This window comes from Pelodiscus sinensis, chromosome 6 (assembly GCF_049634645.1).
Source record: "Pelodiscus sinensis isolate JC-2024 chromosome 6, ASM4963464v1, whole genome shotgun sequence".
NCBI lineage: Eukaryota > Metazoa > Chordata > Testudines > Trionychidae > Pelodiscus > Pelodiscus sinensis.
In genome coordinates, this window is record NC_134716.1 from 126,435,118 (window position 1) to 126,463,042 (window position 27,925).

A 27,925-nucleotide genomic window follows, 5' to 3' on the forward strand; every position below is an offset into this window, starting at 1 on the left:
CTGTCTCCTCAGGCTAGGAGAATCCCATTCCACTTCCCCCAGGAGGTTGAGACACACATTTTACAGGGAAAAAAATATCATTCCCACTGCAGGGCAGCAGTTGGCCAGCCACTCTAGCAATAGCACGGTGCCAAGCCAGTTACACCACAAACTGCAGAACCCAGGCTGTGCGGTGCACTAGGAAGACTACGGCTTGCAGAAATGGCACAGCAGTAGGAAATGTGTTTAATGTTTTAAAACCTGGCCTCTTCCACAGGAACCTGCAGGGCAGAGTGGGGGCACAAAACAGTGGGAAGCAATTAAAAGGCTGAGGTGTTAGAGCACACACACTTGAAGCTACCGCAGTAACAGGGCCCCCAAACTAAGCACACCACCACCAGCAAAGAACCCACCAGCAGTAACGTTTCAGTTTCCATCACCTTATCAAAATGTAGCTCCACAAGACACTTCCGTTTAACTACATTATGGTACGCAGCTCTGAACAATGTGCAAGGAATGAATTTTAAAGCAATAGAGCTCCTTGAAGACAGCATCAAATCCGTGCTCTAATTAGATTAATATAGATTTATATATCAACATATCTTAGTTCATTCCTCCTATGTGTTATACATTGTAGCTAAGCCATAGACAGTAAGATCGAACAATGCTGATTTGCCACTGAACAGCTCTGCCCCCAACACATGTAAAACCCCCCAAAAAGAAAGAGGACTTATACCTTGGAGTCCACAATTATTTGGCAGGTCCTGAGCAAGATAATGTCCACTCTGGGCTGGCTCTGTGGAGCAATATAAAATTGCCTGAAATGTCTCTCAATCACATACTACCAAATAGATTTCCACTGAAGCTTTCCATATTAAGTGTTGAGTCATGTACCTGCAGCAAAGTAATTTTTGGCCTTCCCAGGGAAAATTCACTGGGTCTGCAGTTCCTGGACAAACTCCCAAGCTAGCCCACGTGTCCATGGCTTTTCAGACAGGAGAAAGTGCCCATGTGAGTAGTATAATTTAGATGTGGAAGTAAGATCAGCTGTTTCTTCCTGGCCAATGCAGGATTGCTCCCTACAGGATATGTTCTATATGCATTTTTGTTCCTTTCTCTGAATGCAGCCTCCTGTCTACTCTGTGTCTGTCTTGTGTAGACTGTAAAGCTCTTCAGGGCAAGGATGATCACTGTATTTTGTGTCTTGTATCAGTACTTTAATAATAAATAATAGTGCTCCAAGTGCTTTTTCTAGTTTTGTTTTACGTAAGTCCAGCAAGGGGGCTTCCATCAGTACCTTTGGGAGATTTCTAAACCAACAGATCCAATGGTCAGGACATTCCTTGACATTCAACCTAATGGTTCATCCCATTATTCTTATTTTATAGCCCCACTGGATCAGCCTGTTTTCTGAACCAGCACCTTTCTAACGTACACAAACAAGCATGTCTCCCCACTACGCATTTTGGTAAATTAGCCAAGTTATGCATATTTCGTTCTCACTCTTGCTTCCAAAGTCAATCCCTGCAGCCTCAGACTACTTTGCTGCTCTTCTATGAATCAATTCCTATTTGCCAACATCTTCCTACATTGAAGGGCCTGCATACAGTGTTCCAGTTATGATCTTATTACTAGTACAACAAGTCCTCTCTAATGTGTTCATGCCTCTGCAGTTAAAAAAAACAACCACCACCACAATAAGCTTTAATGCCACCTTTCAGCATTGCAAATTTACATAATTTTCTGTCCACCAATGCCCTAGGCCTTCTGGGACACTGCAGTTTTTACAACCATCTTCTTTCCATTGAAAGTTTGTACTTTGTTTTTCCCAAGTATGTTTGCTCAAATTTCATCCTGGATTTCCATCTGTGGGCGCTTCGATTTTTCTTCCATACAAGCAGGTTTTCTCTGCTTTGCAGCATCTCAGTGAGCCAATAAAAGTGCATTCTACTATTTATTGCTGATGTAACTGCAACTATTTTCCTTCTAATTTCTGACTGCTGATCGCACCTTTGGGATTTTTCTTCTTGCTGAATTACACTCCAGATACATTAGCATGAACATAAAATTTATTTTATCCCTGCCTATATCTATCCTCTCTTGCTCCCCTCTTATGTTATCTTTGTAATTGACAGCTCTTTTCAATTTAGTATAATCTATCATTTTCATGAAAATGCTCTTTCCACTTCAACAATAGGCCTAAAACCCAATGACCCCAATACCTCCGTCCTCCAGTACTGATACACTGTGATTTTATTGCTTTCTTTCTTTGTGACTCTTCAGTCGGTTTCCTAAGTCACATGGGACTGTACATAGCCAAGTCAATCTGAATTACAACTATTAGTAAATGTGTGAGGCACAATATCTGTACTTCAGGAAATATGTGGTAATATCTACTGCATTCTTCTCATTCACTGATGAAGTGACTGAGTAAGCTATGACTTGCTCTAGAAAAAACCCATGCTGTTTATTGCTCAGGATCGCATGATCATCTAGCTGCTTACAGGTTTCTCCCATAGCAAGGAGGCACAAGAAAGTAAGTGCGTTTACTTCTATTATAAAAACAGCGAACATAAGCAGCAAATAGTATGGAAAGTGTTATAAACAGCTCCCCTCTTCTATTTAAAATAGGTATGTTTAAAACGTCTTTTAGGTTCTAAGAAGTTAGATTCCCTTCCTCTTCGCAAATCAGCAATACTTCGGTGTTGCATTGTAACATCACAGAACTTGATGGCTGGATACCCCAGAAAGATGCAGCTTGAGAGGATCCATGCGGCCTTTTGCAACTCTACTGCGCTCTGTGACAGCCCAAAATGACATATTCTAAGGCATCGGTAGTGTAAATGGATTTTAAAAGTTACGAATTTTTTAAAAGCTGAGAAATTTGAGTCTGACTAGTGCCAGGCAAATTAACAAGTATGAAGATCTCAAAACTGAGTTGAGATTAGGAGGACATTGTCTAAAAATACAAAACATTTCAATCATTTTAGGATTGATAGTTTAATGTTTCCCAGGTAGCTACCCAGTACTACTTTTCTTACAGCTAGACACGTAAAAGCCCTTTTTAATATTCACACTCCTACCTAGAGAGGATGCCTCATTCTGCTTTTTCTGCTGCCCTTTGCAGCAGATCTTTCCTCTGAATGCATTCCTGTTTCCTTGCATTATTCTTATTCTTCTAATCTTCCGCTCCTCGGTATAGCAATTTTTATGGTGTTCCAGCCTTCTTCTCCCACTGCGCCATGTTCAACAGCCTTCCATATTCACCCAAATTTGGTTTCCTGGAATTTAACTTCCACGTCCTGATATTTTCTAGCTCATTTAGAGCTCAGAGAACTGCAAAGGCTCATGCTTTAGCAATTAGCACCACCTCTCTATGACCCCCATACCATTTTTCAGTGATTTTTTCTACTCTTGGTAAGTAGATAAGAATAGCATCTCCATCCGGGTCACCAATGTCCCCTTTGTAACTCTGGAGTCTGTGCTTGGTCATATTTAGCTATTCTTGTTATCCAGATATCTGGGTAGAGTCCTCCATTATTATACCATGCCATGACTTTGAGTATCAGTAGTCTGTCCAAGAATGGCTCTAGCTCTCTATTCTTCATGAGGATGTGAAGATGAGATTACCAATTTCTCATTGCGTCTTTTCCTTTCTTCACTAAAGTACAATGTTACTGCTTCTAAACTCATTACAACATGCCTTGCCACCCAGCTCTTTTCTCTGCCTCTATCTAGCAAACACCAATGTTAATGTTGCAGAAAGCATTTCCATGTGTGGTATCACTTCTGCCACCTCTTCTGGACTCAAAACTTATTTTCCTTTCATTAGATAGTAGGAGGGTTGTCAAAAAGATGACTTGTCTAGAACTATTCTATCTTGTGAGCAATTCCTCAGGTGCTAAAGTCATTCATTTTCTTCCACTTGCTGTTTCCCAACTGTACTACTGTACCTAGTGCGTTTCTCCAGCATGACTCAGGATCTGTTCTGTCCTCATCACATCTCTTGACCTGGATCTCCAAAGAGGCAGCATGTTATCCTGTTCTCTTTCCGAGTTTCTGATAAGTCAAATTATGTTCTTTGCTTTTGAGTCATCAGATAAGACTACTCCCCTTTTAACCATGTGTCCGTGACTCTGTCTCTAACTGGCAATGAACACTGCACTTTTAAGACTCCACCAATAAATATGAAACCTTCTCATTCTTCATACAAAAATACAGGTGGTTCTGTGTGTAGCTACTCTATGGCCTATTCACACTTCTTATGATTCCCAGTTCTGGAAGATAGCAAGAGCTAGCAACTCTCCTACACCTCAAACTCATTTGTCTGCCTTTCTGTATGGCTAGGGCAGGAATTTCAGAATTGTCATGATGTACAGGGGCACAAGTTCCAGTAACTTTTAATGAGACTTGTGCTTTTAAATCACTCGTGTGCTTTGGGAAAAAATTACCATAAGGAAGTGGGCAGAACAGCTCCATTCAGCACTCTCTTGACTTGTGCAGAAGTGTTTATAGTTTCGCAAATGAGAATTGTCCAAGAGTAGAGCTGTAAGTGCTCAGCCACCCTGAGGCTGGAGTACAACTGCAAACTGTGTGAGTAAACAGCCATGGCAGGTGACTCGTGTCAATATTTTCAGATATTTGTGGAAAAAAAGACAGCAGAACTGTTATTTTAATGGCAGCTTGCTACAGCATTTCCTTCCAGTTCTTCCACTTTGGGAAGCCATCTTACCAGTTCCATCATCTGCATCATTCTGACCAGTCTCCCAAACCTCTGGTTTCGACCCAAAGCCATCTGTGGCAGAAGTCTCCGTGTAGTCTGCAGGGTTGAATGTCCTAGAGTTTAAAAAGGATAGGAAGGACAAAAATAAGTAGAAAGCGAGTATAAAAAGCCACACGCAATGAAATGCTCCACTTTATGATCTATATTTATATCAGATTTTTAAACAGTTCTTGTCTTTTATTTACTCACATGAAGAGGGGAGGGCACCAAAAACCTGGACAGTATAAGAAAGGCACTGTAAAGAATGCGAACAGAACCTAGTTCCTGCAAAAGTTGCAACGGCAGGTGAACCGTTTCCATCCGCATTAAAAACTAGTATACAATCACAACATGAAGCTTATCAATTGATCATTTTTCAGCAGCAGCCTACTCATTAGAATCCAAAGCCAAATGTTTTTAGGGTGCAAAACTTTTACGCAGGGCAACCGAGCATATCGATAAGATGACGACAGTGGCAGGGAAGTATTCTGAAATACTGAATGAAGCTCCAAATGAAGCCAAAAAAACTTGACATCTAAGAGATAGCCGAATGGTACCCTGGAAGCTGATTTTTGGTAAAGAAAAAATGGCTTTTCTTTTCAGCCTATCATACAAGAATGGGGTATAAAAAGGGGTGAGAGCAAGGGAAAGGATCATCTGGAAGGAAAGAGGAGGGAGAGCCATGGCATGAAACAGAAGGGGAAAAAGTTGTTTATTATCTTGACACCACTGATACTGTCCACAAAGTTGCGGAGAGCAAATAATGGCTAGAAGCAGCAAGGTTACATTTCTTCTGTCTGGATGAAAAATCCTCAAGCGTTGAGAGTTCAGCAGAGACAGAAGGTTCTTTAGACTCTGCACCAAGGGACATATCATTCGAAGAACTGTGTCTAAAATATAAAACATTAAGAATGGAGGGAAGCTCCCCCACTATTTGATAAAACAGATTTTAGTCACTTGTCTTTCGTTTGGGTTTTTTGTTTTGTTGTGTGTTTTTGTTTTTTGGGGGGGGAAAGGAGGGCTTGTTTTAGAATCTATCTGCTTCAAACTACAGTCAAACAAATTTGCTTTCCAACTGGGCTACCTACAACCAGCCAAGCAGAACTTTCAACCTGCAAAGCCTCTTGGTAAACTTGAACTTCTCTTTAGGGGCTGGGTTGAATGTCGACAAGCTCAGTTTCCTGAGGATTGGGGGAGGGGTTTTGTTTGTTTATTGTTGAGTGTCACTGACATCCCATGTACTCATGACAATGTTAGTTTGCCTAGAGATGGCAACAGTCACACTGCGTACAACGAATCAAACCTGTATTTCACAGATACTTTCACAGATTGGAATGTTTTCTATTCACAACAATATACATTTGTCAAACAGTATTCATAGAATACTAGGACTGGAAGGGACCTCGAGAGGTCATCAAGTCCAGTCCCCTGCCCTCATGGCAGGACCACACACTGTCTAGACCATCCCTGATAGACATTTATCTAACCCACTCTTAAGTATCTCCAGAGATGGAGATTCCACAACCTCCCTAGGCAATTTATTCCAGTGTTTAACCGCCCTGACAGTTAGGAACATTTTCCTAATGTCTAACCTAAACCTCCCTTGCTGCTGCTTCTGCTATCCTCAGAGGCCACGAAGAACAAGTTTTCTCCCTCTTCCTTGTGACACCCTTTTAGATACCTGAAAACTGCTATCATGTCCCCCCTCAATCTTCTCTTTTCCAAACTAAACAAGCCCAATTTTTTCAGTCTTCCTTCATAGGTTATGTTCTCTAGACCTTTAATCATTCTTGTTGCTCTTCTCTGGACCTTCTCAAAATTCTCCACATCTTTCTTGAAATGTAGCGCCCAGAACTGGACATAATCCTCCAACTGAGGCCTAAATCAGCGCACAGTAGAGTGGAAGAATGACTTCTCTTGTCTTGCTCACAACACACCTGTTAATGCAGCCCAGAATCAGCTGTTTGGTTTTTTGCAACAGCATCACACTGTTGATTCATATTTAGCTTGTCGTCCACTATAGCTCTTAGATCTCTTTCTGCAATACTCTTTCCTAGACAGTCGCTTCCCATTCTATATGTATGAAACTGATTGTTCCTTCCTAAGTGGAGCACTTTGCATTTGTCCTTATTAGACTTCATCCTGTTTACCTCAGACCATTTCTCCAATTTGTCCAGATCATTTTGAATTATGACCCTATCCCTCCAGAGCAGCTGCAACCTCTCCCAGCTTGGTATAATCTGCAAACTTAATAAGCGTACTCTCTAATGCCGATATCTAAATCGTTGATGAAGATACTGATCAGTATTAACAGATTGGACAGCAATTAACACGTCTCTTGTGTTCAATTTTCCCTGAGAACAATGCATACCACTTACCCCATGCCTTGGGCTGAAAATCTCCCAGCTCCTCGCCCTCTGCCACGTCCAAACCCTACAAGAAGAGAGAATACCCTTAAACAGCACCTGTACAGATGGGCTGATTGCCCAATACTGGGTTTGAGAAAGAATATTAGAATTTATTAAACACAACTTCCTCCTCCTCAAAGCAAAAAATCTTCCTCTAACCCATAGAAAGAACAAAATGTTAGTTCATCCCAATATCTAGTAGTATAATAAAATAACAATTTCTCCTCTTAAAACTAGCAGAGGAAGAGATCAAGCAGGCCAAGGTAAGGACCAATATAAAGTCTTAGGTATATTATACATAACACAGTATTTTTACTGTTGAGTGTGTATCAATCAACCTAGCAATCTGTTCAGCACACAAACTAAACTTGGGTGAGCAACTATACTAGAATCTACTCAAACCAAATTAGTCGTATCTACTATGGAGATGTAAAGCTATTATAGTTAAGTTCAGTGTACGTCCTTATCTTTCCATTTCTTGTGCTTGACTCCAATGCGCTGCACAACAAGCCTCAACTACACTTCTGGCCTAATCTTATCACACTTTCTTTCATCCCTCTGCTGTATCAACCTCAGCCTCAACAATCCTTTGTTTCCCTCCCTTACTTTGGTCTCTGAGCTATTTCCCACAAGCTGCCCTTTGCGTGTCCATTCTTTTCCACACGCTGTTCACCAAGCTCTAACTCTCACCTTATTCAAACTACATAAGAATGGCCACACTGGGTCAGACCAAAGGCCCATCCAGCCCAGCATCGTGTCTTCCGACAGTGGCCAATGCCAGGTGCCTCCAGAGGGAATGAACAGAACAGGGAATCATCAAGCAAGTCCACCCAGCACCCATTCCCAGCTTCTGATCAACAGAGGCTAGGGACACCATTCCTACCTATCCTGGCTAATAGCCATTAATGGGCCTTTCCTCAATGAATTTATCTAGCTCTTTTTTGAACCCTATTGAAGTCCTGGCCTTCACAACATCCTCTGGCAAGAAGTTCCACAGGTTGACTCTGCGCGAAGAAAAACTTCCTTTTGTGTTAAACCTGCTACCTATTAATTTCATTTGGTAACTCCTAGTTCTTATGTTATGGGAACAAGTAAATAACTTTTCCTTATTCACTTTCTCCAGACCAGTCATGATTTTATATAGACCTCTATCATATCCCCCTTAGCCTCCTCTTTTCTAAAATGAAAAATCCCAATCTTTTTAACGTCTCTTCATCTGGCAGCCGTTCCATGCCCATAATCATTTTTGTTTCTCTTTTTGAAATTTTTTCCAATGATAAGATAACTTTGAGATGAGGCAACCACATCTGTACTAGGGATGTTAAATTGCATTTAATTAGCAAAAAGAGTAGTCGATGGAATTTCCATTGACTCCTTGATTAATTGATATGGGAGGAAACTAGAGCGGCAGCATTGTAAGCTTCCGACCCCAGGAGCTAACCCCGCTCCACCTCTGCCTTTTAAACATATTAAGAGCACGGACTCTTCTGCATTTCAAACACTGAAACGCCACATGGAGCTTGTGGCCAATGGGAGAGTCAGAGTTTTAATCTTCATGTGTTTCAGTCTTTGAAATGTACTTGACATCTGCCCAAAAAAGGAGAACAAGTGGGGGGGGAGGGGTGCAACTAGGTTTTGCTTATCAGATAGTCGACTAGTTGCTTACATCCCTAATGCTAATACCTCCTGTCTCTTGGGAGACTTCCAGCATGAAGTGATGCAAGGAGATTGCTGCGGAGGGGCTTTGGTGATCAAAAGTGGCAGGCTAACTCCTAAAGAGAGGACACACGCTGCTCTCATTCACGACAACACATCCTGGTTCTGCTATGCACAGTCTGAACACCTACAATCTTTTGACATCTTTGCTTCCATCACAGTAAATTCTATTGGAAGTGGAATCAGAACTACTCGGACGCATAAGAATATTCTGGGATGCAGACAAGAGTGGCCATTCTCCCAGGAAGCAACCCAGGTCATATTTTCCATTTTTTAAAACCAAAAAGTTCTCCCTCATGACTCTGAATTGAAAACTCAGCCCCAAGGATATTTACGCGCTTGATCCCTACAGGTGCTTAGCACCTGCAAATTGTGCAGAAATCACTAATGAGTCGCTTTGGCATTACAGGTTTCCCCCACCCCATATTAGGAAATTTTCTCAACACAGTCCCTTAATGACCAACAGATTGCAGTGCCTATGGAACTTTCAGTGCTGTGATACAGCACCCATCCAAGGGAGAAAAAGCAAACCCTTAATGCTATTTGATGGACTGCCCTTGTACATATTGTTTCTAACAAAAAATGAACCATAGTGGTCAGTTTTAAAAAAAAAAAAAAAAAAGGAAGTCAACACAGCAATTCTGTGGCAACACAGCAATTTTGTGTCTCTAAATTGACATCTGCTCCCCCCTCCGCCCCCCCAAAAAGAACAAGCAACTTTGCAGCAGCACACTTGAAACTCTCTCAAGGAGGCTGCATGAATGGACCCTTATTGCAATTAGTCAGCCTACTGAGCATAAAAGCAAGCAATGGGGATGCTAGGCAAAGAATAAAACTACAGCTCTAATGATTACTCCTAATCCTGACTTCTCAGCTTCCTTTACACCTAGATCTGTGAACAGATTCAAGTGTCAAGCCAAATAATGGCTATTCCTCTCTGCTCACAGGAAGCCAGCCATGGAAAGTGTGTTGGGTTGTTCTAAGTTGACTCTCTAAAACCCTTGTAAATTGATTTTCCCCCTAAATCACTAATTGTATTTTTAACTCATTTTGACATTTTACTCTAGTTTGTTCCCACATTTTGCTAATTGAGCCAGGTGGCCTTTTTTCCCTGTTCTCTAATATATCTCACACACTTAATCAAACTGGCACACCAGCTGTAGTTTAATTTGTAGCATTTAAGAGAGATTTTTCTATAGCAACTCAGTTAGAGAACAGGACACCTGAATCCTCTAACCTATTGAGCATTCTCCATTCACAATCAAGTCCATGGAGAGTTCCACACACACACAGATACTCAGAGGATCACACCCTAGTGTTTGCCTCCACATAAAACATAGCATCTAGCACCCAAAGTTTAAGTCAGACTATCCCACTAAGTTTTGGTGTCTCAATTGGTAAACCAACGAAGAGTGCTTAGCTTGCAGACTAGAGGCAGTATACCAAGTGAGTTAGAGCCCCAGCTTGACACTAGCTTGCTTTTTAGTCTCAGCTTTTGACATGGACAAGATTAAACTAGATGGAAAAGTTTAAGGACTTATGAATAGCGGAGAGGAAATGGAAACGGATGACTCTGAAAAGTCGCTGGGTTTATTTTTAGTGGTTTGCTATCACACAAACATATACCTTCGTGAGTCTGGTTTTGTATCTTCCGACAAACAGAGGCAACAGGCCATGTTATCAGGTGGAAAAAGATGTCTTGCTCCTTTTGAACTGATAACACAAGCTTAGTAAAGAAAGCTAATATTTGAGGTAATCCATTTTACCAAGTTAAAAAAAACCTTAAACCTTAACTTTTTTTTTTTTTTTAATCTTCTACCCGGAGAATTACTGTTCTGTACTAATTATCGCATAAGTAGAAGCACTAGATCAGTTTTATTTGCAGTTTGTTAGGGTTGTAACCAGTTTTAGAAACATGCACACATTGCTTTTCTAAAGCTCTCAATATCATGTTGTTAGAACAAAATTTGGATTATGTAGCACACAAAGCAGGCTAGTTTAAATCAGAAACAAAAGAGAAAAGATTTCAACATATTCAGCTTCACAACTTAAAAGGAAGAACCCATTGTAGCTTAACTAGACATGTTTCACGCCTGTGTGGCCTCCAGAAAGTCTGCCCTATGTTCAAGTTTCTTCATATGTTCAGATAGTTTAGAAGGACAAATGACATTCCTACTATTTCTGGCAAAGCTAATCCAAAACACACTTGGTGCCAACTGTGTTAAAGTTTTAAAACAAGAAAATGTGGAGACATGCACTTTTAGTTTCAGAGGTTCAGCTTTTTAAAACCAGCCAGCCTCCTTCCAACAGAAACTTTCCTGAACTTTAAAAAGATACCAAAGACAAAGGGCATATTTTTATTAGAAGATTTATCTGGGATTGCTAGGGTCCTTAACTCAAATAAGTTTTGTTTTTCGTCGTTTAAATAACTGCTCTGGGGTAGGGTTGGGGATGAGGGGGTTCAGGATACAGGCTGCCCCAGGGAGAGAGAAAAATCCCAGTCTGCTCTAAGCCTGGCGAGAAGCGCCTGTCCATGGCTGTTGCAGCTCCAACAGGCACAGCCAGGGGAGAGGCGTGCATCAGACACACAGACATACACACTCTGAAATATATAGTAGATAGCTGTTCATTTCTGCGCCCCATCCCCTGCGGGCCCAAGGAAGTTACAGCTGTTTCAGCCCCCATCTCTGGCCCTGTGGTGTCCCCCCCCTCCACCGTGGTCCTTTTGAAGTATAACTGCCTCCTGCTAGACCCTGCCCTTCCCCTCTAACAATCGAATTCCACACGCATCCCATTATCCCAGCACAATCAAGCCAAACCAAAAAAAAGGAAGCTGATTTTTATAAGTAGGGTTTTTAACAAAATTGCGTCCTGCTACGCAGTTCTCCGTGCCATATTTGCTGTAGACTGCTCAGATATTCTCAAAAGACTGAAAGGGCTCTTCAGAGGTCATCTAGTCTTCAAAAACCTCCAGGGATGTGAATTGTACAACCTCCCTTGGTAACTAACCTATTGCAGAACTTAATGATCCTTTTAGTTAGAAAGATTTTCCTAATATCTAACCTATGTCTCCCTTGCTGCCGATTAAGCCCATTACTTCTTGTCCTACCTTAACAATTGATTACAACAGCCCTTAACACAGTGGAAGACTCATCAGGTTGCACCACACACTTCTTTTCTCAAGATGAAACAATTTTTTTAACCTTTCCTCATAGGTCAGGTTTTTTTTAAAACCTTTATCATTTTTGTTTCTCTCCTCTAGACCGGGGAGGCCAATAATTTTTAATGGGGGGGACCACTTGAAGATTTTGGTAAGTGGTCAAGGGCTGCACTTCTGTGGAGGGGGCACGTTGCCTGAGATGGCAGGTGGGGGTGCAGAAGGGAGCCTGGAATACAGGACTGAGATGCAGGAGGGGGTATGGGGTCTGAGAGGGAGTTTGAGTGAAAGAGGGGTTATGATGTGGAGCAGGGACTTGGAGTGCTGCGTCGGGGGGGAGGGTTATGGGTGCAGGAGAGGATTCTGACCTGGGGGAAGAGGTAGGAGGAGGTGCAGGGTCTGGAAGAGGTGGGCAGAGGGATACAGAGGGTTTGGGTGGTAACACGGGGCAGGAGGGGCTGGTGACCTGGGCAGGTAGTTGATGGGCAGAGAGGGGGAGGGGTGCTAGAGGCAGACTGTGGCTGGGAGACACTTACTTAGGCAGCTCCCAGCCAGCAGCCCTGTAGGAACCTGAGACAGGCTCCATGCCTGTCTGCTGGGCTGGCTGAACCATGCAGCTCTGCTTCAGCACGGACAGCCGGGGAAGAAGAGGGAGGGAGGAAGGAGGCTTCACTCTGCACCTGCCTCAGCAAAAGTTCTCAGCTCCTACTGGCCGGAAACTAGGCAATGGAAGCTAAAGGATTTTGTTAAGGGTGGGGACAACACACAAATTCTCCCACCCCGCACAGCAATTAGCAGCCAGCTGTTTAAAACAGCATGCGCTGCTGTGTCGTAAGAATCCCAGAGAGGCGGCCCTGGGCCAGATCCAGCAGCTTTGCATGCCGGATCCAGCCTGCTAGCTGCCTCTTGCCCACTCCTGCTCTAGACCCTTGGCTGGAAATGGTGAACCACAGCCAATGGGAGTTGCAAGGCTTTGTGGCTATGGACACTTTAGGTAAACAAAACAGTGCAGGCCCATCAGCAGCTTACTTGGGCAGTCCCTTGGCCCACTTTGAGAACCACAGGCATAGCACCATGTCCAGTGCATGCAGTTGGAAAGATCATCATCCAGATGAACACAGCATCTCAGCTGGATAATCATGCAGCCTACAAACGCGAGTGTGCAAATCTGAGGGCAAGGGTTTCGATGGAGGTCTATGCACCACTATCACCACAAAATTAGCCCCATTCCTGCCACTTGAAAGAGGTTTACACTATATCTTTAAATCAGGTATTTCCCTATAAAGGGGAAACATGATGGGCCAGCAAGAATTCTCCTAGGAAACCCAGGAAATTATTCCTGCCTGACAAGGCAGTTTAAAAAAAAGGAAGGGAGAGAAGGTCCACTGCACAGACATTACCCAACCTCTAATTTTGTATCTAGTGCCTAGATTCCTGAGTGACACGTGCATTAAAAATGCAGATAGAAATGCTGCATGGGATGCCTTTGAACATTATTATTACTGGATTACATAAAGTGAGGGTTGCTACACTGATCATAAGTAACCAATTTGCTCTCTATTGAAAGGGAAACTTTATCCCTTATCTTAACTTCCTTGTATTTAATCAAAACAGCAAGAAACAAGCTTATTACATTAAGCTGGCTGCAAAAAATATATATATTTCTGCTAATATGCAAAGACAGAGAAGGTCATATGGTCTTACATAAGAATAGCCACAGTGGGTCAGACCAACAGCCCATCTAGCCCAGTGTCCTGTCTGCTGACAGTGGACAATTCCAGATGTCCCAGAGGGAGGGAACACAACAGGGAATCCTCACGTGATCCCTTTCCTGTCACCCATTTCCAGACAAACAGGCTAGGGACACCATTCCTACCCATCCTGGCTAATAGCCATCAATGGATCTAACCTCCATGAATCTATCTAGCTCTTTTTTGAACTCTGTTAAAGTCCTAGTCTTCACCACATCCTCTGGCGAGGAGTTCCACAGGCTGACTATGCGCTGAGTGAAGATAAACTTCCTTTTGTTTGTTTTAAACCTGCTGCCTATTAATTTAATTTGGTGGCCCCTATATAGTCCCACTTACATTGTGGGAATAAGCAAATAACTTTTCCTTATTCACTTTTTCCACACCAGTCATGCTTTTATAGACCTGTCATATCCCCCCTTAGCCTCCTCTTTTTTAAGCTGAAGAGTCCCAGCCTTTTTAATCTCTTTTCATATGGGACCCATTCCAAACTCCGAATCATTTTTGTTGCCCTTTTCTGAACCTTTTCCAATGCCAAGAGATCTTTTTGGAGATGAGGAGACCACATTTGTACGCAATATTCAGGATGTGGGCATACCATAGTTTAATATAGAGGCAATAGAATATTTTCTGTCTTATTCTCTACCCCTTTTTAATTATTCCTAACATTGTTTGTTTTTTTGACTGCCATTGCACAGTAAGTGGATGTTTTCAGAGCTCTATCCACAATGACTCCAAGATCTCTCTCGAATAGTTGTAGCCAAATTAGACCCCATCATATTGTATGTATAGCTGGGATTATGTTTTCCAATATGCATTACTGTACATTTATCCACATTACATTTCATTTGCCATTTTGTTGCCCAATCACCTAGTTTGGGGAGATCTTTTTGAAGTTCGTCACAATCTTAAAAAGAGAAGACTTAACAGTGAGGAAGTGCAATGTACAGATTTAAGCCATCCCTGCAGCTTTTAAGGATTACTTTAGTAAATGTTAACCATACGTATTTGTCTCCCCCCAAATGCACTTATCAGCCATTGATCCAGAAGCAATAAGAAGAGATTTATCATGAATAGTTAAGAGCTACAGATGGCCTTTCATTCAATTAGCTCATTTATGTGACTGTGCACTATTTGTCAAATAGCGAAGTACCATACAATGCAGTGAATTGCATCTGGTTGAAGATGGCACACACAAAGCCATTCCTTCTCTCAGTAAGATATGCTAACTTTCTGGTAGTGATTTTTAACTACCTGGTTGTGAGACAGTTTCAGAAACTATCTTGTTGCCCAACTCCACTTGGCCTCATTACTGTCTGAGTTCCTAGAGTAACACCAGCCTACTTTATTAAAATTACTAGAAAACTTACCCAGCATTGCCTGGGTCCCACCTGGGGGTGGGGGTGACTATGTAGGCATCCTGCCAGCACTCTCCAGGCACAGTCTGGGGCTGGGAAAAGAGGAGCGTAGGCAGGCCTCAGTCATACTGGGCAGCCAAGCGGTGCTAGCAGTGGGGCTTCCCCGCCCCCAGTCTGGCACTGAGGGCTGAGAGTGAGGGGTGTAAGGCAGGTGGGCCACTTACCTAGGCTGGTGGCAGGCAACATGGCAAGCTGCCACTTGTCCCCAGCTGGCCACTGTCCTGGTGGTGCAGCTGCCCCCAGTGGTCATTCTGCAGGATAGCTGTCCCCTGCACTCACTGCCCCCTCCCTTCCCATGTTATGGAAAACAATCAAATTCCAGGCACATCCTGTTTTCCTGGCACAACCAAACCCTGATCTGGATTTACATTAGGATAAGTGGAAGCTGTATATCAAATTTGGTGCTCTTAGTTTAAGAACTCTTCCTAAGTGCTAACGGACTTGCACACAGACAGACTCACAAGATAAAGAATGGAGTGAATGTGAGACTAATTTTCAAAACATTTCAACCTGAAGGAGACCACCGCTAATTTTAAAACTCCTATTTTAATCTTTTTTAAAAAATTATTTTCCTTATACCTCAGAAGCTTAAACAGAAATTTCGTTTTCTAACCAAAAACTGAACCCCATCAAACTCTCATTTTCAGGTGTAAAAACCTCAGAAAATGGTAATGTACCCCTCTCTGAACAGCTATTCTGTACACATTTTCAGCCTGGTATTTGCTGATTCACATGCACAACCTAGTTGCATTCCTGCACCTCTCTGGAAATTATATGCCTTGTTTCCTTTCAGTTCTTAAAGGAGAAGGGTTAGATACAGATTAATTGTTATCATGTGTCACTGAACATGTGATTATCATCAGGTATTATGCCAGGAATACAGAGTACTGCACAAGTATTCGGTGCATGTGAAATTAGACATATGCTATTTATTGCTTTTATTAGCTCTGACATTTTTATTCCTGCTCCTGCTAGCAACAACCACTTCTCTTCCAACGCACAAGACACCACAACTCCCCATGAACCCTTCCCCCATGCTAAGGAAATCTCTTCCACCCCCAAACTCTGCTCTTCCACCCCCAAACCTCTGCTCTCTTACTCTATGCAAGACTAAACCAACAAACTTTCACTGACCCCTAAATGCCCAGTAAATCCAGATTTCAACCTTTTCCCTTATCTTCAGTAAGACACAATCCAGATAACTTCCCACACCTCTTGATCCCCCCTTTCTTCCCTCCCATTTCTCCAGGTTCTCTCTGCCCTAGCCTCAGACAAGAACGATGCTCCTCATAGGGTACAAAGCAGAGATGGTGTTCTTAACCTCATCAGAACCCACTTTGAGGGACTGCCACAAGTGTAAGTGAAACCTCTTCACCCCCTTGTGCCGCTATACATATAAAAAAAACTTTTCTGCAGGGTGACAGTGACATCATGTCATCTGCATTCTAATGCTGCCATGGCCGCCTGCCTCTGCCCTCAACCATGCAGCCTCCCCACTCCCAAATACTCGAGAGGGGCAGGAGGTGCACGGCCTCCCTGCTCCCGTGTGCACACCCCCCTGTCCTGATCTCTGCCAGTGAGTGGGATAGGGATAGGGTGCAGGATCTGGGCAGGAGGTGGGGTACAGGAGCAGGAGGGTGGTAGGTCATAGTAGCCACAGGAGGGGGAGATTGGCGCGTGTAGTGGCTGGGGGAAAAGGAAGGGGAAGATTGGCGCACAAAGAGGCCAGAAAAGTGGAGAGGGGGAGGGTTGGAAGGAAAAGACACAAACTATATCATAGATCACTGGGCTTTTTAAATTCCTCTTCCTTCTGCGATCTAAAAAAGCTGGTTATCAATGGAACAAGAGAAAAGCTGCGACTGGCCACAGATCAGCAATACCACCTTACCTCTCCCTCGGCCACGCTTTCCACGGTCCGAAGGCCTCTCCCCTTGACTGCTGTCCACTCCATTCTCTTCTGCTCGAACTGGGGAAAGAAGACAGAAAACTGATAAGGAAGGAAATTTTATCTTCGTATTTGTAAGAGGTCTGATGCCAATGGAGACTAACGACCGATAGTGTAGTCGGTTTCTAACAAGCACCTAAACCAGTGGCTGGATTTTCAGAGACACTAAGCTGGTCCCACAAGTGAATGGTGGAGATGATGGGAGTTGTAAGTGCTCAACTCATTTCAAATCAATACATTTATTTAAACGTCTTAAACATGGATTTGGCTGCCTAAATTTAAGTTCATAAATCTTGGATCCTGCACTGTAGAATGAAGTGAGGGGCAGGGAGATCACCTTTTGTAGGAATCACTCCTAGGGCTCTAGGGGAAAATATGGGGCAACAGAGGCTCTGCCACTCTCTTGCGCACCACATTCCCCTGGCCTGCTCGGCTTCCAGTGGGAAGGAGCACAGGGTTGTGACCGCACTAAGGATGTTAAGTATCGGGTAACTGACATCGAATAGTCAATGCATTTTTGCATCGACTATTCAATTCGTCAATAGGGCGCCTCTGCGAAAGCACCAAAGCTCAGGGTCAGCTAGGGATTCCCCTGCTGACCATGGGCTCCACACGGCACTGCCTCTTTGAAATGCTGTGGCAGCATTTCAAAGCAGCAATGCCGCACGGAGCCCAGGATCAGCTGGGGACTCAGCTAATCCCGGGCTCCACGTGGCATTTGAAAGTGGCAGTGCCACACACAGAGCCTGAGGTCAGCTGGGGAGTCCCCAGATGATCCCAGGTTCCCCGCGGCATTCAAAGCAGCAGCGCCGCATGGAGCCACTGACCCTAGGCTCTGTGCGGCACTGCCACTTTGAAGTACCCTCCTCCTCTTCCCCCCTTTGCTGCCTCTATCTGATAGAGGCAACAAGTGGGGGGAAGCAACTAGTCAACTATCCTGTTGACTATTCGATAAGCATTTGCTTATCGGTTGGTCGACTAGTCCTTCATATCTTTAGACCACCTCCCTGAAGTAGCAGATACTGAGGCTAGTCTTAAACTGAGTCTTCCCTGCACTAGCTACCTTTTGATTGTCTACTGCGGAAGAACCAGGAGGAACTAGAAGGGGGCGGGGAAGAAACCTCCCATTTCATGGTTCCCCCATCCGCCACTTCTCACACACAGCCCACCACAACCCAGTCCTTTACATTTAACTTGCAGGAGACAGTGTGTTTTTGGCTTTGTTTTGTTTTCACAAGAACACTACAATTACGTTGTGTGGAAAGCCTCTGGCTGGATGTTTTGAATGTCAGCTGCAATCCAAAGGAGGGGCTCTCTGAAGGAAAATAATGACTCACTTACTACAGCACTTGTTATTGTTAAATAGAGACTGCACTGCACAACTTGTACTCAGCCCTGCAATGGGGTGTAGTAGGAAGCGGGCCTGAAATATAAGCCCTTGTATCATAGGGCTGGTGTAAGGCCTGAGACCTGAACTAAAGTAGTAGTCGTCAAGATTTGCTGATATAAAGCAAAGTCAGGTGGTGCCTACTTGCAAGCAGTCAGAATCTAGCAACAACATGGCTGATATTGCAAACACACACATTCCTAAAGAGTGAGGCTCAAAAATACACAAACACACCCCAGAAAGATGGAACCAGAACACCTCCATACCAAACACATTCTCCAAAGCAAACAGGGACAGGACTCTTCTTACGGACAAAGTCAGAGTAACAGCATGATGAATAAAGATGTTTTGCTCAAACCAACAAGTACAACGTAATGGGAAGTATACGTCTGAGGGGTGTGTCAGAAGTAATTCGTAACTTCAGCTGGTGTGTAAAGATGCATCTTAGAAGGAAAGTCTAGGTCTGGCCGAGGGGAAAATGGAAAGTCCCCGCCACTCACTAAGCCAGTTTGTCAGAGGTATACGTGCGCTAAAATAACTGCAGACACTGATCCAGGGAGTTAGGCCCATGCTTCTCTGACAAACCTGACCAAGTGCCTTCACATCTTAATAAGCGACGAGGAGTCCTGTGGCACCTTATAGACTAACTGAAGTGTAGGAGCATAAGCTTTCGTGGGCAAAGACCCACTTCGTCAGATGCATCTGACGAAGTGGGTCTTTGCCCACGAAAGCTTATGCTCCTACACTTCAGTTAGTCTATAAGGTGCCACAGGACTCCTCGTCGCTTTTGCAGATTCAGACTAACACGGCTACCCCTCTGATACTTCACATCTTAATGGATCTTATGGTCATTGGGTGGTTCACTCGTGGTCTGCTGTGCCAGCTGTCTGCGCAGAACTGAGACAGCACACAGGGAAATACTCACATGCAGCCAAACATCCATTAACATGGGCCGATATGGGAATATAACTACATGCATATAAAGGAGCAGAGAGGACATTTGGCGAAATTTAGAACCATATCTGAAAACCTGATGTCCCAGACTTCGCACAGAGCCCAAAACTTGAAGGCCAAGTTGCATTTGGGTCTAGCAAAATAAGCTCTGGTTAACTCATTTTTGTTTTGCTCAATTAGGGCTTATCTACATGAACAGTTCAACCAGCCAGGGTGCTAATCTACAATGCTCCAAGCCTGCTGCCTGACACCAGTTAAGGACATTGCTACCGTGTACTAAAAGTATCACAGCACATGGTAGAAATATGGTCAGTTAGTACATGGCGCACACTAGCTTGCCATACACTGAGATTCTGTGTGTACAAACCCGGATATTCCCTTATTTGTTCTAAAAACAATTGCAAATTTCATTAATACCCTCTTTACATCATCTTCCAGATCATTAAATGAAATAATATCATTCTAGATACTATTCTATACAAGGGCTTAAAGCACCCCGATCAGTGTAGCATCTGAAGGTCTTTCAGTAGTGAATAAGCAATTTGACTAACATCTGTCACGTGTGGTTCATTCTCTCTCCTCCCTATAAGGGGAGGAGTGTGTGGGCGTAGCGTACTATTTTGTATGCATGGAGCGGTTTTTTAAATATATATTTATTTTATATGAACTTTGTTTTTTTAATAATATGCTTAGGGGAATTTTAGCAAATGGCTTCAATAATGGGTAGCACACACAAAGGTGATCTAATGCTGTACTAACTTTAGAAATAGTATTTGTAGCATATTAGCAAGCTTTTGTGCAATTTATTTTAATCGCTGCTCTTGTATACACTGTGGCAATTATAAGAGGGTTTAGGTTCACACCAAACCCTTTCTATTTGTGTGGAAGCTTATCTTTTGTGCATGTGTGGCCAATAATTAATCCCCACGATACACCAAGGCCTTTTCATTTTCCCTTATGGGGAAAAACATTTCATAAATCTCAAGCCACCCTTCAAGTCCTCCTTCTCATACGACATGGAATCAAAACTTGGCCATTTACTTGTTAAAAGAAACATACGGAAAACATATCCAGTCTTATCTGCTCCACAATATTCACCACACAGTCCTTACAAAAGTTCTATTTCAATCTTAAGTGCCGATCAGCAACTCACAAAGATCATAAAAAGCAGAAGGTATTTTATATAAATTCAATTTTTTGCCTTCAAAAAAGATAAATAAAAAATAAATCCTCTCAAAACCCAGACATGTAAGAGCATTATGCATACCTGTTGTTGCCCGCCCCACCTCACCCCAAAGTCCACAAATGCACTCTGAGGCTCTGCTGGACTTTATTCCATTAGATTCTCTTTTCTTTCATAACTCAACTAATTTCAGCTGCAAGAAAGAGAAAGACTAAAGCAACTGAAGCTTTAAAAATTAAGGTCTCTGTGCTTACACTCTCGGCCACGGCTGCCTCCTCTTCCCCGTCTGTTGGAGTTTCCCCGTCCACGGCTCACTTCTCTGTCCCCTCGCTTTTCTCTGTTCTCTTTGTTTTCTGAGCTCTCTTTTCCAAGGCTTTTCTTCTTTCCCCCTACAGTCTCCCATGAAGTCTATTTGGGTGGAGAAGTATTAGACAAAGCAAGTCAAAAAGCAGAGATAACCAGATAACTTTGCAAAACTTTCCAGCCCAATCCCCAATTCATAGATAAATGGATCTTATGTGTATAAAATTGTGTGGGTATATGATACTTTACACATGCTGAAGTAGGACACAGAGCAAGGAAAACATCACAGTGTGTGAAGGGCAGAGTATGCATCTTCTTGAGAGTGGGTTTTCCTCATGGAACATGAGTAGCATGCATTTCACCTCTCAACTCTAGACGGCTACCGCTCAGGTTACTTTAAAGAAGTGTAGGTAGACGGCATAGAAGAAAACCTGCTAAGATGCAGATATTCGTCCTCTCAACTGTTTTCAGAGGTCTGAATGGAAACAAAGAGGACTGAAGCTTTCCATCTCTCACAGGACAGGAGAGAATGCCCGTTTGCAGTAGAGAGAAGGTGGTCAATGAAAGAGCAGATGGATCATTAGAAAATAAAAACAATGAATTTGGCGTTCTTGGAATCTAAGTACCGATCATCAGAGTATCAGAACAATAGCGTGGGGAAATGGGGCCAAAACAAGTCAGCCCACTAAGCCCAAGGCTGTAGCATATCACATGTCACATTGCTGGGCTCGGAAAGCACTGCAATGCTCAAGCAAGAAAGAGAATCAAAGCTTGAATGTCAGACCTCGACTCTCCTCTTAAACCCACAGTTCAATCCAGGATTTGTGTCAGGCCCTTAGGAATTACAAAACATTTGTAGGAGTTTAAAATGAAATAGCTAAAAAAAAAATCTGCTCAGAATAATATGGCAGTTGACACTATATTATGTAATTGTACAGTTAGGCTACTGAGTCGTAGCTGCAATATGCACTGTATCAGTGCGCACGCACCCCCACCCACCCACCCACAGAGAGAGAGACATTGATGAGAATCAAGTCCCAGACTCAAACATCTTACAGTCTAAATAGACAGAATACAAACAATCTGTCCCTCCAACAACCGTCTAAAACGCTGGATGAAGCTTTGATCTCAAGAGAGGCAATGGCAGCAATCATAAGGAAGACAAAGTGTGGCTGCCATTAACTCTAGGTCCTGCCATTATTTCTCCTGAACATCTCCAGCAAAATTTCCATTCAACTCAAATCTAAGTCCCATCTCCTGAGGATGAGCAGTGACAAGCTGGCTAAACAGCATGAGAGTCCCTAATATTATCAAGTTATGAACAAACCAAATACCAATAAACGTAATGCTTTAAAAGTAAAGTTCAGAAACGGTTTTGTTGGAAAGGGTTAACATTAGAGGAAGTTACTATGATGGCTGCCTTTCAAGGCAAGCTGGTATTGGGGGACAGGAGGATGATTACAATCATATTCCAAACTCACCTCAGGTGCGACAGGCTAAGTACCATAGGAGTGGGCTTCTGCTAAGCTAACAGGAGCTTGGACTAGGAGTTGCTCAAACAGGTGACACAGTATGCAAAGGACATTGGTTTGTATGTGGTGGAAAGCTTGATTATCCACCAATGCAGGATTACCATCAGATTCCAAGCGCCATGGCAGATGAAGCCTATTTACATGCTGAAACATGTTTGAGACATCTCTGAAAAGGAAGGAAATCCTATAGGGCAGGCAACCTACGAGTCACCCTACAAGGGATGGGTCTCAGAAGGGGATATCATTAGTTTGCTCAGGCATAAGCTGTGTGCAAAGGCTAACAGAAACTAGGCACTGGCGGCAGAATCTTTTAAAGGCCTCCATCTATTCTATTTTCTAACGAGTCCATGGAATTAGTGTCCCACAATATAGGCAGAGATGTTTTGCTGGAAACAGGCTACGGCAAAGTCTGCTTCAGAAGCAAAGGAGCACAGTTCCTCGTTAGTGAGAATTTATCTTCATTGGTGGGAAGAGTACAATTCCTGCTGAAAATGTCCAGGTGCTTATGAGGGTAAGTAACAGGGTAGTGATATTGTGCAATCAAGTCCCCTCTTCAGCAGAAGTTCTTCAGAGTGGAGAAGTACTAGCTGAAGTGTGGGGGGAAGGGTTCGTTAAGTTATTTAATGTTACTTATGCACAGAAAGAATAATTTCTCTAGACCAGTGGCGGGCAACCTGAGGCCCTTCGAGGTTCTACGAATGGCTCACGAGATATTTGATTTACCACTGCCCACACCGCAGGATTGCCAAATTCTGCTGGTTTCTAGCTGCATAGTTTTTTTCCTACTGGTATTACTAAAAAGTGACAGACACGTAAAGCAAGAGCAAGTGAAAGGAGGTGCATGCTAATTGCACACAACACTAAGAGCCGTGCACTTCCTCTGCATCCAGTCAAAGCGCTGCCACGGTTCCATCGACACAGCCTGCAAATTCTAGGTATGCCAGCGCAGTGAGCAAAACGACCCTATGCCAGGACAATCTTGCAATCCATTCAGATGAAGGGGGGTCCCTCATGCAGCTCACTCACTGACCTAGACTGCCATCACTGCTCTAGATAGAAGTCCCAAGAGTCTGGGTTTCCCTAGGAATGTCTTAAGGCTAATGTTGGTATCCCCTAACAGGATACATCTTAGAGGAGCGGAAAGCCAGCAACAAGGTAACTCACTCATTGCCAAGAAGTCAGTTAAGCAACCAGGTTTTCAGATGACCAAATGCCAGGCAGATCTAATCTTGGGCACCAATGTAATAAGAGGGGCCTGGTGAAGTTACTGGTATCTTAAGTGGCAGGAAGGACCCCTTTGCATTCTAACTTCGGATGGTTTAGCCAGCAAACCAGCTAGTCAGGCATGAAGACGGAGGCTGGCCATTTAAAGTTACAGCCCCGACTGAAGAAAGTCAGACAAATAGGGTTGCCAGGCGTCCGGTATTCACCCGGACAGTCCGCTATATTCGCCTCCTGTCTGGTTTAAAAAAAAAAATGCAGAGAATACCAGATGCTTGAGATGTTTGTTATTCTCTGAATTTTTCCCTAGCCAGGAAGTGAAAATGCCGTGCACCAGGCAACCCTACAAACACTCAGCGCCCCCCCCCCTCTGCCCTAACTCCCCCAGTCCAGCCCCCATGCTTACCTGGTTCCCCATGGCTGCCAGCCAAAAGACCTAGGGGAAGCTTACCCTTCCCCTTTAAGCGATGCTTCTTCTGGGTCTTAGTGCTCAACTACTCCCCTGTTCCTATCCCTGCACTCACTTAAAGGGGACATGCTGTTTTATTTTAATTTTTTTCTTTGGTCTCTCCCCCCCCCCTTTTATTTCCCCCCTTCAACAGAATTTTTTCCTGGTGTTTTTTTTGGGGGGGGCGGGATTTTTGTTTCAACCATCCGACAACCCTACAGACAAAGGACCATAGCTTAATCCTTCCTTCCATTCTGAACACCCAGAAGAGAGTGTAAGAACTACTGGAGGAGGTGCTTATAAAGTATAACCCCCAAGGAGATTACTTAGGGTACGTCTAGACTACATGCCTCTGTCACCAGAGGCATGTAGATTAGGATACCAGACATAGGAAAATGAAGCGGCGATTTAAATAATCACGGCTTCATTTAAATTTACATGGCTGCCGCGCTGAGCCGACAAACAGCTGATCAGCTGTTTGTCGGCTCAGCGCGATAGTCTGGACGCGCGGGTGTCGACATCAAAGGTATTTGTCGACCACCCAGGTATGCCTCCTGGGATGAGATTTACCTGGGTGGTCGACAAATACCTTTGATGTCGACACCCGCGCGTCCAGACTATCGCGCTGAGCCGACAAACAGCTGATCAGCTGTTTGTCGGCTCAGCACGGCAGCCATGTAAATTTAAATGAAGCGGCGATTATTTAAATCACCCCTTCATTTTCCTATGTCTGGTAGCCTAATCTACATGCCTCTGGTGACAGAGGCATGTAGTCTAGACGTACCCTAAGATTCCCGGGGCCTTGTCTGCTGGCAGCTCAGGGAGAGGCTCTGAGTTTGCCTTGTATCAGAGGGGTAGCCGTGTTAGTCTGAATCTGCAAAAGCGACGAGGAGTCCTGTGGCACCTTATAGACTAACTGAAGTGTAGGAGCATAAGCTTTCGTGGGCAAAGACCCACTTTGCAGAGATGACATGCATCTGACGAAGTGGGTCTTTGCCCACGAAAGCTTATGCTCCTACACTTCAGTTAGTCTATAAGGTGCCACAGGACTCCTTGAGTTTGCCTTGGCTCCCCCTCCCTACCAGGGTCAGAGTCTGCCCAGCAACCCATAGGGAGTGAGATGCCCCTCCCAGGGGGAAGGAGAGACCATTGTTGGGGGAGTCTGGAGCCAGCCAGGGCAAGGGGAAGGCTGGCTGTGTGGGAGCTAGTAAGCCCCAGGCCTGCATGCAGGGTTCCCCCTGAGAACTGGCCTCTAGGGACCTGACGGCAGGATCCCTCAGCTGGGTTTTAGGTCTCCACTGTTGATTCCCAGTTTGTGGAGTTTGCTGGGAGGCTTCCCCAACCAGGCTGAGTTGGCTCCAGCTCCCTGGGTGAGACCAGTCACCGCATGGTCAGCTCTGCTCTAGCGGTGAGTTCAGAGCTGCTGCCTGCTGTGTGGGTCTGAATGCTGGGCTAGGAGGTTGTAGTTCGAATTTTGGTGCAGTTGTGTGGCCTGCACCTTGAGCTCTGCACCCCTGCGCGGGGAGGGGAAATTCTGGGACCGAAGCAGCCTGATTCCTGCCTGAAGAGGATCCCTGCCAGCAGAGACCAGCCCCTCTGCAGTGACCGAGTCATCTCTCAACCTGAGGCTCATTCATGGAGTGTGTGAGTGCACCCATTTTTAGTTAGCAAGTCAGGGAATTTGTTTGGGGATTTTACTACCTGAAGCATATTAAACCTGTGGAGGGATGTGCTGCCTTCTCCCATTTGTGAGTCCTTTGGGCTGTACTGGACCTACAGTATTTTCCGACGTATAAGGCGATTGGATGTATAAGACGACCCCCTAATTTTTTAGTTAAAAGATAGGGTTTCGTCTTATACCCCAGCGCCCCTCCACCTCCTTTGCTCCCGGTGTCCCTGGTCTGCTGGAGACGGTCCCCAGCAGACCAGAGGCACCGGGAGCAAAGCCGCAGCAGCGGCGGGGTCCCGCGCCTCTGAGGCTTTGCCAGAGCAAAGCCTCAGAAGCGCAGCACCCCGCCGCCGCTTCGGCTTTGCTCCCGGTGCCTCTGGTCTGCTGGGGACCGTCTCCAGCAGACCAGGGACACCGGGAGCAAAGCCTCTGAGGACGCCCCGGCAGCGGGACAGCCCCGGCACGCCAGGTCTGCCCCGCCGCCGGAGCCCCTCCGCGGCTTTGCAAAGCCGCATACCCGGCGTATAAGACGACCCCTGATTTTGGGGGGATGTTTTTTAACATCAAAAGTCGTCTTATACGCCGGAAAATATGGTAGTCAGCCCCACTGCTAAACCACTGCAGAGAAGAATTTTGTGGTCAACAGTCATCATGGGCCCCAACAAAGTACACGTACCAACGGGACACTGATCTTACAGTTGCTGGGCACCGGTGACCCTAAAAATAGTGTTTTACCCTGTTCTGTTCTATTTGTCTCCTGTTTAATATACTTGTGTTTATTATAGTGTATGTGTTTGTGCTATTTTCTGGGAGTCTCCAACTATCGGGCAAATACATGGGGATTACCCTGGGCTAGAATTTTTCTCCCAAGCTGCCCTGGTGACCCTACCAGGAAGGAGTGAGGGGGGTGGAGGCACCGCCAAATAAATCCATCAGAAAAAATAAAGCTGAGTGGGTGGCGGGATCCAGAAGAACCCAGACCTATCCATCGAAACCTGTAAGGAGATTGGCTTTAAAGAAGGTAACCAGGTGGAGAGGGGGCGCTACAAAAGCAAGTATAAAATAGCCAGACTGTACAGAAGACTCAGTTCAAAGAAGTTCACTCAGGAGCAGCCCTAGGCCAGCTGTGGCAGCTGGCACCCTAGGCGGAAGGCACAATTGGCGCCCCCGCCTGCATGGTCGTCAGTGGCCATGACGTAATCACGGGGTGCCCAGGCCGGCAGCACCCTAGGCAACTGCCTACTTTGCCTAGGTTCACGGGCCGCCCCTGAATTCTCTAGCAGTCTTTTGGATGTTCTAAATATAGGACTTTTAACCGTTTTGTCTTGCGTTTCTGCCTTCTCGGTCACATTAAATAGACCATTTGCCAGATTACGGCAGCATTTTAAGCATAGCACTAATGAACAACTAGAATTCCGTGACCACATTTGACATCCTATAGCCGGGGTGGGGAAACCTTTTTTGGATTGGGGCTGCTGACCCTCAGAAAAAAATCAGTTGGGGGCCACACACAAAAAACCCTCACTGACATGGACCCAACTGAGAAGGAGAAATTCCCACCACACACTAGAGCCTACGAGTGCCCAGCCTAGTAGATGATGTGTGCTCCAGCCCTGTGGTGGGACAGCGGGGGGGCTGGAGCGCCAGCACGGGCTCCCCAATGTTGAGGAGGGCCCTGAGACTCGGAGGCTGGATCTAGAGAAGCCAGGGGCCACATCCAGCCCCTGGGCCTTAGGTTTCCCACACCAGCCCTACAGCATCTTCCAGCAAAAGACCCCCAATGCACTGATAGCATTGCATGCTGAAGCTCTCTCATTTCACCTACCACTGGAGGCAGTTGTAACAACAGATAAGGACAACTCTGCCCAACTAAAAAATTAATCCTGCAAATAGATAAATTTCATCTGGAGAAGTTTCTCTAACCAGGATACCTAAGCAAATGCGCGCCTGGTAATAATGACTAGGGGCCTATGATCTAATTTTCTCCTCTCATTCAGCAACAGCCACTGGCTTTAAGGTCCTTCTGTGGCAAAGCATGGTGCTGCTCTAATTCTATGGCTGCCAAGGTTGGTGGCGTGGCAGCATATGCTTGTAG

The 27,925-nt window shown here is 44.6% G+C and overlaps 1 protein-coding gene across 9 annotated transcripts in view; it reads right to left on the reverse strand.

Moving 5' to 3' along the window:
• The window catches only part of UBAP2 (ubiquitin associated protein 2), a 155,347-nt gene that overhangs the window by 62,945 nt on the left and 64,477 nt on the right, over positions 1-27,925 (reverse strand). For 7 of the 9 annotated variants that reach the window (XM_075932782.1, XM_075932781.1, XM_075932778.1 and 4 more), the window contains exons 5-9: positions 20,912-21,065; positions 17,077-17,154; positions 7,120-7,174; positions 4,712-4,815; positions 716-775 (exon numbers count right to left, since the gene is read on the reverse strand). In XM_075932782.1, the coding sequence (XP_075788897.1) occupies positions 716-775; positions 4,712-4,815; positions 7,120-7,174; positions 17,077-17,154; positions 20,912-21,065 (451 nt within the window). The remainder of the gene's footprint in view (positions 1-715; positions 776-4,711; positions 4,816-7,119; positions 7,175-17,076; positions 17,155-20,911; positions 21,066-27,925) is intronic. The other 2 variants (XM_075932780.1, XM_075932779.1) reach the window with 1 other exon arrangement.